General features: G+C 49.5%; 1 protein-coding gene across 1 annotated transcript in view; it reads left to right on the top strand.

Annotated features, from left to right (window-relative positions):
- LOC309560537 (phosphorylase b kinase regulatory subunit alpha, skeletal muscle isoform-like) overlaps window positions 1-14209 on the top strand; it is a gene marked incomplete at both ends in the record, with an annotated part of 87704 nt that extends 73495 nt beyond the window's left edge. The window contains 4 exons of the mRNA XM_082264167.1: window positions 9613-9786; window positions 9871-9924; window positions 12630-12830; window positions 14036-14209. Of these exons, the coding sequence (XP_082120293.1) occupies window positions 9613-9786; window positions 9871-9924; window positions 12630-12830; window positions 14036-14209 (603 nt within the window). The remainder of the gene's footprint in view (window positions 1-9612; window positions 9787-9870; window positions 9925-12629; window positions 12831-14035) is intronic.
- Between the last annotated feature and the right edge of the window lie 931 nt (window positions 14210-15140).

Here is a 15140-nt window from a genome sequence, read left to right as displayed (position 1 = left end):
AACTCTCTATCCATGACGTCCGCGTGTGAGGATGAGAGTTGAGGGAGGGGGATGTCGCAGAGAAAATCCGCAAATAAAGACTGTTGGAGCGGTTGTGGCTGGGAATAAAGTTTTTATTTATTTATTTTTAATTCTGTTTATTGAAAATTTTGAACGAAAAGACACAAGCAGAACGCCATACGGGGCATATCCCGGCGCAAAACAACTGAAACCTCTACACACTACTAAACACATATAGACATCAAAGCAATCTCGGCCCAAAAAAGGAGGGCCGAGAGCCCTGAAAGTTGCACTCTCACTTAAAGTCAGGAGAAAGCAATATGCATTACATATGTGATCAGAACATTAAACCCTGTCTCCCACCACCGAGGACCCACAGGTCACCACAATATCCCCTCCCATCAGACACAAAGGGGTCATCACCTCATGCAGGGCCCTCCACCCACCACAAGAGCCAGGGGGCTAATCCTGGGTATCGGTTTTTAGAGAGGAGTTCACCCATAATTGCCACACTTTTTCAAACTTTCGAGGACACCCTCTGGACATGTATGCTGTTTTATATAAAGGCACCACAGCGTTCACCAGTCCCTTCCAGAAACCCAACGTGGGAGGGAGTGTTGATTTCCACTTCAGTACTATTGCCTTCCGGGCGTAAAACAATAGAATGCCCACCAGAGTACGTACCGCCCTGGGAGCCTGTATGACTCCCACCAAACCCAGGAGGCAGACGGTGACCGTCAGCGGAACCGCTCTCCTAACAAGAGTAGACACAAAGCCTGTCACCTCCCACCAGAAGCCACCAACCACCGGGCACGCCCATAAAATATGGGAGAACCCCGCAGAGTCACTGGGGCATCTCCAGCAGGAGGCCGGGACTGCCGGGAACATACGATGTAGCCGCACAGGGGTCAGGTAGATTCTGTGTAATATCTTAAATTGAATCAGCCTATCTCTGGTTGCAATCAGAGCCCCGAAGGGACTGTCCCAGATATCTTCCTTGTCTAACCCCCCCTCCGCATCCCATGTAGCACGCAGTCCTTCCAGACCAGTCTGGATAGAAGGATGGAGCATCTTGGAGAGGGGTTTTTCCAGGGTGTCATCCCGTAGCAGAATCTATAAGTTGTCTCGCTCAAGACTTACAATGGGTCGTCTAAACTGGGTAGTAAAGGCATGTCGGAGTTGTAACTAACGAAAGAAGGAGTTAGGTAGTTGGAATTTATTTTTAAGCCTATCAAATGTAGACAGGGTCGCCCCCTCACAAATGTCTGCCAGGGATTTCACTCCCCTGCCCGCCCACAAAGCGGGATCCGGTATAGAGTGAAACTCCGAAAGCTGAGGGTTAAACCACAATGGGGTATCAGGTGACCAAATTGCCCCCTTGTGATTGGGCATTGCAATAATTACATGCCAGGCCCTGACCACCGTCTGCATGGAGACGGTCAGGGCGGGATGTGTGGCCCTCGGTCCCCTATATAAAGCATTCCGTAAAGTTTCGTACGAGCCTGCAAATGCTGCTTTGAGGACCACGGATGCGTTGGTCTTATCAGCCACCAACCATCCATGTGCCTGGACCAGCATGGCTGCCATGTAGTACAAATATAAATTTGGACATGCTAGTCTTGCCCCCCCCCCCCCCCCTGCTTCCAGGGTCTGCATAACAACCTTCCTGATAAATCTGGCTGGACCTGGGGACCATAGGAATGTGGTAATAAGTGTATCGAGTTGCCTTAACAGGGACTTCGGTAACCAAACCAGGGAATGGCGAATAATATAGAGTATCACTGGAAGAATTTTCATTTTGATCAAATTAATCTTCCCTATGAGGGAGAGGGGGGAGACAGGACCAAGCCCCATGGGAATAAAGTTTGGTATAAAAATTATAAAATTAATTGACTATCAATTGTGGATTTTGTGACCTGTGTCCAGTTCGGAGCTTCAATTTCGGGACTGCTGGGGAATGGTGTCTCGGGGCTAGTTTACGAGCTAGTAGAGTGTGTGGTTTGTCACCCAGTGTATAGTAACGGTTTCCCGATCAGTGAATGGATTTTTTGGCTTTGGTGGTTAAGCGAAGATTAAGGGCTACGTGTGCGGCGTCAATCTTATGCCTAATATCAACCCCCGGGGTTCTTTTCTGTTTTCGGAAGAGGTCTCTCAATTCTGTCTCTTGTCGCAGTATGTCACAGTCCTGTTCCCTTTTTTTTCCGGGAGGCTATTTGGATCTGTTTGCCCTTAACCGTCGCTTTGTGTGTAGCCCATACAATCGCAGGAGAGGTGTCCATGCTAGGGTTGTCAGTAAAGTATTGTCACAAACAATCTTCCACCTTCCTAAAGACTAAGGGTTCATTTAACAGTGAAGCATTTAGCCTCCCAGGATGCAGGTTTGGGTTTGGTCCATAAATCCGAAACTGTCAGCACCACTGGAGAGTGATCCGACCATGGTGTAGCTATTATCTGAGTTTTTAATACAAATGGAAGGAGGGAGGTGACAAGGCAAAGAGATGGTCTATACGAGCTTAAGTTTTATGGGCATGGGAGTAGTGGGTAAAATCCCTCGTGGTGGGGTGGTCATTTCTCCAAACATCCACCAGGCCACCATTAGAGTGTAACAGGCATGCCAACTTAACCCCCTGTTTAGGGGCATGTTTAAGGGAAGTGCGTAAGGAGTTGGATGTGTCCATGATCTGGTCTAGTGGGACATTGCTGTTTCCCCCAAAGATGACATGGCCAGTTGCGTGTGGCATCACCACTTGCAACATATCACAGAAAAAGGGGCAGATGGCCTACGTTGGGAGCGTAGTAGGAAACTAAAGTAACTTCGTGCTCGTTAATTTTGCCGTGAACCATAACATACCTCCCCTCTTTATCCCTTATTACTCCCTTGGGTGTGAGCGGTACTCGATTGGTGATACAAATTGCTACACCCTTTTTCTTGTCCGCACTATTTGACCTATAGCCGGTGGATTATTTGGCGCTAAGGCATTTAGGTGCTGAGGTGCGTGTAAAATGGGTCTCCTGTAACAGGAGGACATCTATACCTTGTTTGTAGTAGAATTGAAAGGCCTTTGCTCGCTTAACAGGAGAAAATCCCTACATTATGTGTAAGGATTTTAAAGTAACTTGCCGAAGGACGTGTCATCGCGGCTCGGTAGGTTGTACTCGCCTGTATCTGCCAAGGACCATCCCCTGTCCCCCCCCCCCCCCCCCTGGTCTCGTAGACATGTGGACCACGTTGATGGAATAGGATGAGCAAGGAAGAAAAGGAAAAGATCCGAGATGAAACAAGAAGGAAAAAAAACAACAAAGTCCCCCCCAGACCACTACCCCCCGGTCACTCGTGATGGGGGGAGGGCAAGGGATCCGCCCTTAACATATGCAAATTACATAAACTTGACTGGTTTTGGGGTCCAGCACCCCATACGTTTTTGCGAGGTTGCTCACCGCCGGCCGTGAGCAAGGTCGCAGTAATGGCGCTTTTCCAGTGTATGGAACCGAACAGTTCGGCTCGCTTTTGCGCTTTTCCACTGCATGGTAACCCATGGTACGGTGTAGGAACGGTTCGGTACAGTACGGCGGCGCTTTTCCACTACATGGAACCGAATGGTATGGCTCGCTTAAACAGTACCACCTCGGTTGTGGTTCCAACAGGGCCGTACCGGTACCATATCCCACAATTGTTTGCATGCAGCCTTGACTGTTTGTCACTGCTAGCCACTGATTGGTCAGAGAATCGTTGTTATCCCACCCACTTACTATTAGTGGAAAAGCAAACCGTACCGAACCGTTCCAACACGGTACCATGCAGTGGAAAACCAAACAGAGCAAAGCAGGGCCGAGTGGATCTGAGCCGGTACTTGCAGTGTAAAAGTGCCATAAGTGGCATACGGAAACAACCCGAACCGCTTTAGTCCAACCTGTAGGTTCTATTCACTGTTAGGAGCGAGGTGGAACCATCCCGGGAGCCCGAAATTACTGGGCCATCAAACCTATAACCCCCATCACAGTCCCTTCACCCCAGCCGACCCCAGGAAGCCAGTCCGGCGCTAGGGGAAAAAATAGCAAAAAGGGTTCCAAAAATAGGTGGGAAAAGTCCCTTAGTCTTCTAGAACATAACCTCAAAGAAAACCGTTTAGCAAAATCGGAAAACTGGAGTCCCCGGTGGGGGTCAGATGGGGCGAACCTGTTCGTCTATCCTCTTCATGCAGATGCAGTCCATGTCCGTTGGATTTAAACAAACATCTTCTCGAACTGTGGATCTCTAAAACTGTGGCTATCCTCCAACCAGATTGATGTACTCATGGTCACGGATCTCCCGTGAACCCAGAGCCCCCCCAAAAAGTAGAAACAGAAGTATAGTCGGTCGATTCAAGGTGGGGTGCGCGACTTGGTATTGCCTCTCCGTGTAGGCTGGGACCATAAGGGCGACAGTGGTCTGGCAGCTTCTGCCGGGGACTCCGGTGGGGATCTGGGTGGGGGGGGCGTCTCTTGAGAGTATGCCTAGGCCCAGTAGGACATCCTCTCCTTCATGGAAGCTGGTGAAGGAGTGGGACTTGCCCTTGAACGTGAAAGATAGCCGGAACGGATAGGACCATCTGTACTTGATTTGACGGTTGATCAGGAGTAAGTAACGGTTTTAGGGATCTCCGTTTTTGTATAGTCGTTTGGGATATGTCCGCAAATATTTGGATGGAGTGGCCAAGGAGGGAGACATCATGACGAAAGCGGGCTGCCGCCATAACTTTTTCCTTAATTCTATAAAAATGGGGCTTCACAATGATGTCCCTGGGCAGGCCATCTGAGCGTGGAGCCGTCAGGGCTCGATGGAATCGGTCCAATGCCAGGTGATGCGGTGAGATATCTGGGATAAGATCCGTCATAAGTGTGTGTATCGCAGGTTCCAGATCACTTATTGACTCGGGGAGCCCCCTTATCCTGAAATTGTACCTGCGAGACCTATTCTCTAGATCATAAATTTTAGCTTGAGCTTGATCTAGTTGATCTTGCAGGGATACTATCAGCTTGTGGTTTTGGTTAACTCTTTTCACAGTGCCGTCTACTTTAGATTCAATGGAGTCCAGCCTCCCTCCTATTTCCTGGAAGTCACCCTTTAAATCAGCAGTAATGGTCGCACAGGCCTTGGAAAGCTCCTGTTGCAGTAAAGCCGAAAATCTGGGTATCAGTATGGAATCCCCTGCTAAGTATGGTTTCGGGGGGCTACTCTGGCTCAGGGCAAGTTCAGCAATGTCAGCCATCTGTCTATCCCAAGAGGATGCTGGAGAATTAGCTCCCTCCACCTCCCCATCTGATGAGGCCTGGTATGGGGAAAAGTGCTGTGGCTCTCCGTGGGGGGGACTGCGAGCTGGCACCCTGGGATTGGGAGGAGAAGGGATCCCTTACCTCCTCCGGATGAGAAGCGGCAGGTGGAGTCCCACACTGTTGGGAGATGGTGTGGCTGTGACTGGCGGTGCTGGAAGAGGGCTGCCGAGCCGCGGGTCGCCGCCATCTTGGGTTTCTGTGTGCCGGGAGGAGACGGGCGTGCTGCTGATGGAGGCTGTGCTGGCGTGGATTGCTTTTTTTTTTTTTTTTGGCCGCACCTGTGACCCTCCGCTTCATCCTCACTTCCTCTCGGTATTGCAAGTGGTTTGGGGCGGCCACTCCCGCTCCGTTAGGCTTGTTGTAGGTTGTGAAGTGGTCGGGGTGTGCGGAGCGCGGTCAGTGCATGTACCGTCCCGCGCATGCGCACTATTTTTTTATTTTTTTAATAGTAATATTAAAGTTATTAATATTAAGTAATATCTTATAGTGGGACTGCGACATTGTGGCGGACAAATCAGACATACTTTTTTGGGGGACCAGTGACACTGATACAGTAATCAGTGCTAAAAAAATATGCTCTGTCATTGTACAAATGACACTGGCAGGGAAGAAGTTAACATCAGGGGCGATTAAAGGGTTAAATGTGAGCCTAGGGGGGTGTTTTCTAACTGTGGGGGAGGGGCTTGTGAAATGATCATAGAGACCTGTGTTCCTATATAGAAGGCTCACAGGCGCTCTGTGATCATTTCAGAGAGAACGGTCGGCTGTGTTTACAACAGCAGACCGTCCTCTCTCAGCGGGGAGCGATCGCTGGTGCTCGGTGGCAATCGTGGCTGCCGGCCCCGTGCATCGGCATCCCCACTGCCTAGAGGGGGCAGGAGTGCGCCCTTGGCGGCGTGCGCTCGCCCCCCAGCGCTACGAATGCGACCAAGGTAGGGCTACGTCGGTTGAGGCTGCCTGCCGCAGAAAATCTCCGGCGGGCGGTCTTAATGTGGTTAAATCTTACATTTATTTATTTTATTTTTTTATCAATTTTAATAAAATGCTTTTGGAGTAAAAATCTATCTAAAGATAGGTACATTAATAATTGAGCTTATTCAGCATGAAATGGAGCTTAGTTCAATGTTCCTAGCCAGTGTTTGTGTACTGTGGGGGGGGGGGGGAGGTGCTTTTACTAAGGGAAGGCATAGACCTGTGTCCATGCTTTGCAGCAAAACAGGATCCATGCCTTCCCTGCTGGCAGATCACCGTTTTGCCTGTGTACTGAACGATCGGGGAGTGCCGGTTACGATCAGGGGGTGCCAGGTACATCGAGTCCGCGGTACCCGCTTCTGGGCTCCTGCTGTGGGTGATGGGAGCGGGCTGAAGGTGTCGCACATGCGCTCCCCATACCTGGAAGTGTCAGATCACATACTAGGTACCTGATCAGGCGCAGAGCAGCCACCCTGCCACAGTATGTGAGGTGCTTTTACTAAGGGAAGGCATAGATTTGCCATGCTTTGCAGGAACACAGGACCCATGCCTCCCCTGCTGACAGAGCGCCAATTAGGTAGATCGCCTTTCTGCCTGTGTACTGAACAATGGATGATGCTGGCGGACATCGAGTCCGCCGTACCTGCTGCTGGGCTTCCACAGCGGGCGCGGGCCGAAGGGGGGCGCACATTCGCGCCCCAGACCCGAAAGTGTTGGATCACCTACTAGGGAGGTGAAATTTTAATTATCTTCTTTTCTTTGCAGACTTTTTGTTTAGTGGAATCCTCTTATATGGTGATATTACGCCATTGTCTACCTCTTCCTTCCACTGTTTACCAGTGTTACGCCCCTGAATCCCCATCACGTGACCCTTGTTCGCAACCCTTTCTAAAGTGAAGACCAATGAATTACCGAGCAGCAGTTTATCCATGACATTGACCAGTCTTGTCTCATTCAGTCTATGATGTTTTCAAACCATCCCCTCCCCTTTCCTCCCACCATTCACCAATGTTGCGCACCTAAGTCTCCGTCACGTCACCCTAGCCCGCACTGCTTCTCTAGAAGTGATTCACCACTGCAGTTCATCCACATTAACTGGTCTTCTTGCTGCCTTCTGTCACACCATCCCCTCCATCTTCTTCCTTATATTCACCAATGTTACGCACCTGAGGCTGCTGTCATGTGACCCTTGGCCTGTACCTCTTCCTGGAGTGAAGACCAATATTTCACTACAGCAGTTCATCCATGACACTAACCAGTCTTTTTGCTACCTTCTTTCCATGATGTCATCACGCCATCCTGTACCCTTTCATCCCACCCTTCCCCAATGTTACACACCTAAATCGGTCATCAAATAAACCTTGCCCGCACCTCCTCCCGGAATGAAGACCCCTTTCTCCCATAATTTGCCAATATTACGCACCTGAGCCCTGCCCACAATTCTTCCCAAATTGGAGACCAGTGATTCACCCCAGTAGTTTATCCAATATACTGACCAGTCTTGTGGCCGCCTTCTCTTTATAATGTTATTATGCCATCCTTTTCCCCTTTCTTCCACCCTTCCCCAAGATTACTCATCTGAGTCTGTCATCACATGACCCCTGGCTGCACTTCTTACCTGAATGAAGGCCAATGATTCATAGCAGCATTCAATCCATGACACTGACCAGTCTTGTTGTCATCTACTCTCTATGTCATCACTCCATCTCCTAGTTTTGCCTGCCACCTCCTTTCCATTACAGCCCTTGCTTGAGCCCACCACCCCCTGACCCTCACTCGCACCTGTTCCTAGAATGGAAGACTGTTGATTCACCACTGCAGTCCATCCATGACACTGACTGATCTTGTTACCACTTTCTCTCTAACATTTCATCCCACCATCTTCTACCCCTTCCTTCCACATTTCACCGGTATAACTTCACTTGAGTCTGCCATCACATGACCCTCGCCAGCACCTCTTCCCAGAGTGAAGATCAGTGATTCTTTGACGCAGTTTACTGACTGGTCTTGTTGCCACCCCCTTTCCATGATGATATCAAGACACTGAAATCTTCAAGAACCTGCTGATGGCAGCTCATAAGAGGTGGCCATGTCACAGGGCAGTGACATAGGCTCTTTATGGTGGAAGCTCGCACTCTGCAGTTCAGAAAAGAGAAGACCTGTGACCTGTTGTGTCACATGACCAAAGATTTAGGTAAGTATTGGAGGTAATTAATGTAGTTTTTTAAAAACTATAATCTATAATTGGGCAATTGGCTACCCTGGAGCTAGATTGCTTTAGTACTGAATCTGCTGCTGCCTGCCTGTTGCTTGCCTGTCCGGACTACTCTTGCTTGCCACCTGCATCGACCTTTCCCTGGACCTGACTACTCTCTTGCCTCTGCCTGGTTTTGTTCTCTTTGTTGTCTGCCACCTACCTCGACCTCTGCCTGGACCTGACTACTCTTGCCTGCCATCTGCCATGACCACTGCCTAGACTTGACTAGTCTCTAGCCTACTGGCTGCCTCGACCGACTACTATCTTGCCTGCTTTAACCTGTGCCTGAACCTCCCTACTCTCTTGCCTGCTAGGACCTCTGTCTAAACCTGACTTACCACCTGCCTGCCTCTGCCTAGACTTGATTACTATCTTGTCTACTGCCTGCCTTGTTCTGACTACTCTCTTGCCTGCTGCCTGCCTCAACCTCAGCCTGGAACTGACTACCCTCTTGCTTGCTGCCTGCCAAGACCTGTGTCTGGACATTTCTCTCTTGAATGCCTTGACCTCTATCTGAACCTGACTACTCTCTTGCCTACCTCAACCTCTGCCTGGACCTGAATACTCTCTTGAATGCCTCTTTATGAATTGTCAGTGCACCATAGCCCTTCTGTTCACCAACCACTTGATAGGGTGGTCCTGTGAGCCACAACCTGGTGGCAGTTTGCGGCAAAGAAAACTGGAGACCATTAGGGTTTCCAGCCCATTACCTCTTGTGGGGTGTTCTGGTGACGACCAACTGTCACTTAGATCAGATGAGCCCATGTCATCTACCAGGGGGGTACCGTAACCGCTACTACTGCAGAATTTCCTGGCCAGACTCTGGTCAGAATCTCCATTCTTTTCAACCAAGAGTCTACCTTTTGGGATGATATACATATGACCTGTCCCTCAGAATGCATTGAGATCCTTCCAGCATGTGCAGACGAAAAGCTTGATGGGAGATCCCTTAGTGGTGGCTAAGCTCATCGAGGATCAGGGAAGACTAGTGGAAAGGGGGACTGTGCCAAAATACAGGTATGGTCAAATTGCTTTTATTTTACTGATATACAATTTCATTCCTTCCTCAGAGGCCTGGTGATGCTCTTTCTGTGTCTGGTGACCGTTTCAGCACGACCTCATCTGATGACGAAGGCGCCTCTGATAGCCGACAAGGGCAGTGGCTCCGTAGAAGACGACTGGATGGGGCTTTGAACAGAGTGCCAGTTGGCTTCTATCAGAAAGTTTGGGCTATTTTGCAGAAGGTAAGGCAGATATATTCTTTACATTACAAGAAGAGTCATGGAGAAGGCAGAGTTTCTCAAATGTTCTTTTTTATTTTTTTTCAGTGCCATGGATTGTCTGTGGAAGGGTTTGTCCTGCCTTCTTCTAGCACACGTGAGGTACAGCATTGCATAGAGTCAGTCCACACAAAATTGGCATTTCAGCTTTGGATTAATGCTTGATTAATTCATTACCCAATGGTTTCTTGTGTGCAGTGTTTAAAAGGGATCCTTACAAAAATTTGCAGGTAAACAAGTATTTAAAATGCGTATTTGCAGCATTTTCCCATTCCATATACAGCTCTCTATTCACTTGCCATGGGCCTCTGAACCTGCTAGGAAATGTGACTTCTTCAGGAGCTTTAATTCCCTCAGCATTCCCCTCTTGCCATGTCATAGCCCTCTCCCCCTCTGGGAGTGTGTAATAATTTCTGTGCTGGCCCAGCTCCTTTCTCCTTGCTTGTCATAGCCCTCTCCCCCTCTCTCCTTGCTTGTCATAGCCCTCTCCCCCTCTCTCCTTGCTTGTCATAGCCCCCTCCCCCTCTCTCCTTGCTTGTCATAGCCCCCTCCCCCTCTCTCCTTGCTTGTCATAGCCCCCTCCCCCTCTCTCCTTGCTTGTCATAGCCCCCTCCCCCTCTCTCCTTGCTTGTCAGCCCCCTCCCCCTCTCTCCTTGCTTGTCAGCCCCCTCCCCCTCTCTCCTTGCTTGTCAGCGCCCTCTCCCCCTCTCTCCTTGCTTGTCATAACCCTCTCTCCTTGCTTGTCATAGCCCTCTCCCCCTCTCTCTGGGAGTATGTAATATATGTGCTGGCCCAGCTTCTCTCTACCCTCTCCCCCTCTGGGAGTGTCTAATAACTTTCTGTGCTGGCTCAGCTCCTTCCCCCCTTGCATGTTATAGCCCTCTCCCCCCTCTGGGAGTGTCTAATAACTTTCTGTGCTGGCTCAGCTCCTTCCCCCCTTGCATGTCATAGCTCTATCCCCCTCTGGGAGTGTGTAATTTCTGTGCTGGCCCAGCTGTTCCCTCCCTGCCCATCATAGTAATCTCCAGCCCTGAAAGTGTCTATATACTTGTTTTGCTGACCCAGTTCCTCTCCTTGCATGTCCTAGCCCTCTTCTTTGCTGGGAGTGTCTACCTTATTGTTTTGACCCATCTACTCTGTCCTTGCGTTCCAGAGCCCTTTTCTTCTCTGGGAGTGTCTAATAACTTTCTATGCTGACCCAGCTCCTCCCTCCTTGCATGTCATAGCCCTCTCCCCATGTGGGAGTGTCTAATAACTTTCTGTGCTGGCTCAGCTGTTCCCTCCTTGCCCATCTTAGAAGTTTCCTCCTCCAAAAGTGTCTAATTACTTTTTATGCTGGCCCAGCTCCTCCCTTTTTGCTTGTCATGGCCCTCTCCTCCTCTAGGACTGTCTGCTTCCCTCTGTGCTAGCCCAACTCCTCTCTCCTTGCATGTCATAGCAGTCTCCTCCTCTGGGAGTGTCTTTTTACTCTCTGTGCTGGCCCAGCTCCTTCTACTTGCATGCCATAGCCCTCTCCTTCTCTGGGAGTGCCTAATAACTTTCTGTGCTAGCCCAGCTATTCCATTCCCTTCTTGCTGTCATAGTAATCTCCTCCTCCAAAAGTGTCTTATTACCTTCTATGCTGACTAAGCTCCTCCCTTTTTCCATGTCATGGCCCTCTCCTTCTCTAAGACTGTCTGATTCCCTCTGTGCTGGCCCAGCTCCTCTCTTCTAGCATGTCATAGCTCTCTCCCCCCTCTGGGAGTGTCTAATTACATTCAGTGCTGACCCAGCCCCTCCCTCCTTTCATATCATTGCCCTCTGGGAAAGTCATACTGTCTGCGCTGGCCCAGCTCCTCTGCCCCTCCCCTCCCTGCATAATGTTTTATATAGCTACCAGGGAGAAGGATTAAATTGGAGTGTCGGCTACTAGTCTTTAGGGGCTGCTGACATCACTCCTAAGATAGCGGCACCCAGCTTTAGTCTCAGGGCTTTTGGATGTCTACACAAGGGAAATGGCATGTATAAAATACTTTAAATGCACATATAATTGTATAGGACAGTGGTCTCCAAACTTCAGACCGGGGGGGGGGGGGGCCAGATCCAGCACTTTGCTTGCCTTTAGTGCCCCAAGGGCTGAATAGTATCCACTGACCCCAATGATGGAGCAGAATTCCTCCCACTGATACCAATGAGGGAGCACTATTCCTCCCACCGACACCACTGACGGGGGCACCATTCCTCCCACCGACACCACTGACGGGGGCACCATTCCTCCCACCGACACCACTGACGGGGGCACCATTCCTCCCACCGACACCACTGACGGGGGCACCATTCCTCCCACCGACACCACTGACGGGGGCACCATTCCTCCCACCGACACCACTGACGGGGGCACCATTCCTCCCACCGACACCACTGACGGGGGCACCATTCCTCCCACCGACACCACTGACGGGGACACCATTCCTCCCACCGACACCACTGACGGGGACACCATTCCTCCCACCGACACCACTGACGGGGGCACCATTCCTCCCACCGACACCACTGACGGGGGCACCATTCCTTCCCACTGACACCACTGACGGGGGCACCATTCCTTCCCAACGACACCACTGACGGGGCACAATTTCTCCCAACGATGGGGCACAAATCCTCTCATTGACAGCAAAGATGGGGCATTGTTCTCTCCCATTGATGCCCTCTGGGTGTGAAGGACCGTACTCTGGCCCCATGTTTAGAAAGTTTGGAGACCGCTGGTAAACTGTTGACGTTTTTGCACAAGTTTTAAGCGAATTTAAATGAGATTTTACTAATTACAGATGACGCCGGGTGAGTTGAAGTTTTCAGCAAATGTGGAGTCCGTCTTGAACCGCGTGCCTCAGCCGGAGTACCGGCAGCTGTTGGTGGAGGCCATATTGGTCCTGACTATGTTTGCTGAAGTGGATATACAGAGTGTGGGTGGAATCATCCATGTGGAGAAGATTGTTCGCATCGCTAATGAACTTTTCTGCCAGGAGCAGGTCAGGAGCCGTCCTCTTCTCATCTTATGTATAATAGATTCCAACCAGTTTATGGTGTGTGCAGTCCTCTGCAATGAGCACATCAATGTTCAAATCTCTATTCATTATAAAGCGGAATAACATCCACATACCAACAGCAGCTGAGATGTATTTATTTTCACATCAGAGGTCCCTTCTTTACACCAAAGGTCCCCACCACTCTTCATATCAAAGGTCCCCCTATCACATCAGAGTTCCCCCATCGCATGAGAGGACCCCCTATACATGGGCCCCCCTCATCACATTAGAGCCCCAATTCACAACAGAGGCTCCTTATCACATCAGAGACCCCCTATACAGAAGTATAGCACGCCCCTCAAAATTAGAAGGTTCTACCCCCCCCCCCTCCTTCACATCAGGTGTTTTCTCCCCCCACCCTTCTTCACATCGGACATCCCCTACATCACATCCGAGATCCCCTCATTACATCACACATCCCCCCCCTGCAATTCAGAGGTCCCCCTATCACATCGGAGACCCTCTATATAGGAGTCATCCCCCTTCGCATCAAAGGTCCCCCTGTGCTTCAGAGACCCCCCTCATCACATCAGAGACCCCCTATACATACAGTAGGTCGTCTCCACCACCCCTCAAAATCAGAGGTCCTCCCCTTCACATCGGACATCCCTTCATTGCATCAAGGCATCCCCCCCCCCCATAAAATCTAAGATTCTCTCTTTACATCAACCCCCCCCCCTTCACATCAGAGGTCCCCCCTATCACATCAGAGACCCGCTATATATGAGTCAGCCCCCTTCGCATCAGAGGGCCCCCCCATCACATGGGAGGGAAACCACCCATGACATTAGGGTCTCCCCTTCATAAAAGAGGCCTCCCATCCAGTCATAGTCCTTCCTACACATCAGAGGCCCCCCTATACATGATCCCCCCCATCACATTGGAGCCCCCATTCACATCAGAGACCCCCCATCACATTAGTGGCCTCACATCTCGGAGTCGCCCCCCCCCCTCCATACATGAGTCGACCAGTAACAGTGCCACTCCCTTTTTAGATAATTTGCTCTCATGGTCAAGGTTTTCCCAATCCTCTTGAATTTGGAGACTGTACCGCCCCCCTTTATTTTATGTGCCGCACAAACCGCTGGCGCGATAGAATTCCCAAATATTAATAACATTGTAACTTTGTTTCTTTTTCCTCTCGGCAGAAAGTGCTTGGTGCAGACGACAGCATGCTGAAAGTTGACCCCGGAACTGGAATCTGCTGCTTGCTGTACTACAGCACCCCCAGTGGACACTTCGGCACAATGACTTACCTCTCCAAATCAGTGGCCATCACCTTGCAGGACTCTCTGCTGCACAGCGGCTGCTCCATGCAGTGACCAACGGACAGTTTCCACCCGAAAAAATGCACTTTTGCCACAATCACCTTTTTGCCTTGTCGCTTCTTGAGACCTACTCCAGAGTGTGTTGCAGGTCACTGATTGGACGATTCGATGACTATGGTTGGCCAAGTAGCCCAAGCCCAAAATATCGCAGAAACCGAGCAATATAGAGAAGAGACTGCAAAGTGTTCATGATGTTAGCTGGTCATGTTAGACACCATGAACAGAAGCCTGGCTCTAGTATCACGCTGCTAAAATCCGCCATGTTTTAAAGTGTATGTCCGGGCAAAAAAAAAAATACTTCTATGCAATGATTTCCCATGGAATATCCCTTTAAAATGTTACAGAAAAATATCTAATCATCTGCCAGAAATCCAGTGAGCGCCTAACTTCCTGTAATGAGCTGACAACGCTGCCTCTGCTGCACTGAAATTATAAGCTGTGTTGTCTCCCATGCCCAGTTCTCCTTTAGTCATATTATTTTTTTCATTTATTTCCTTGTTTTTTGTTGGGTGGGGTTTTTGTTTTTTCTCAATTTTTTTTTTTTTCTTTTTCGCCTATTTTTTGTTTTTGTTTATTTTGGTTTGGTTTATTTTTTACTTTTTTTTTTTTTTTGTTTTCTATTTTTTGTTGATTTTCTTGTTTTGTTATTTGTTTTTTTTTTATTTTTGTTTGTTTGTTTGCACTTTTCTATTTTTTTTTTTTTTTTTTTTTTTTATGGTTTTTTTACTTTTGTGCTTTGTTTTCTATTTCTCAGAGCCGGTTCACACTGAGGCGACACGACTCCTTACTACTTCAGGGACGTACATTGCACCACGACTTTGGAGCGACATGCAGGGACTTCACATAATGGAAGTCTATGCAAGTCGCTCCGAGGTCGCCCCGAAATAATACAGGACCCTTTTTCTAAGTCGGAACGACTTGTGTA

This window comes from Pelophylax lessonae (assembly GCF_965119305.1).
Source record: "Pelophylax lessonae genome assembly, chromosome: 7".
Taxonomy (NCBI): Eukaryota; Metazoa; Chordata; class Amphibia; order Anura; family Ranidae; genus Pelophylax; species Pelophylax lessonae.
The sequence above is the reverse complement of the archived record's forward strand: the minus strand, read 5'-3'. Positions and strand labels throughout refer to the sequence as shown.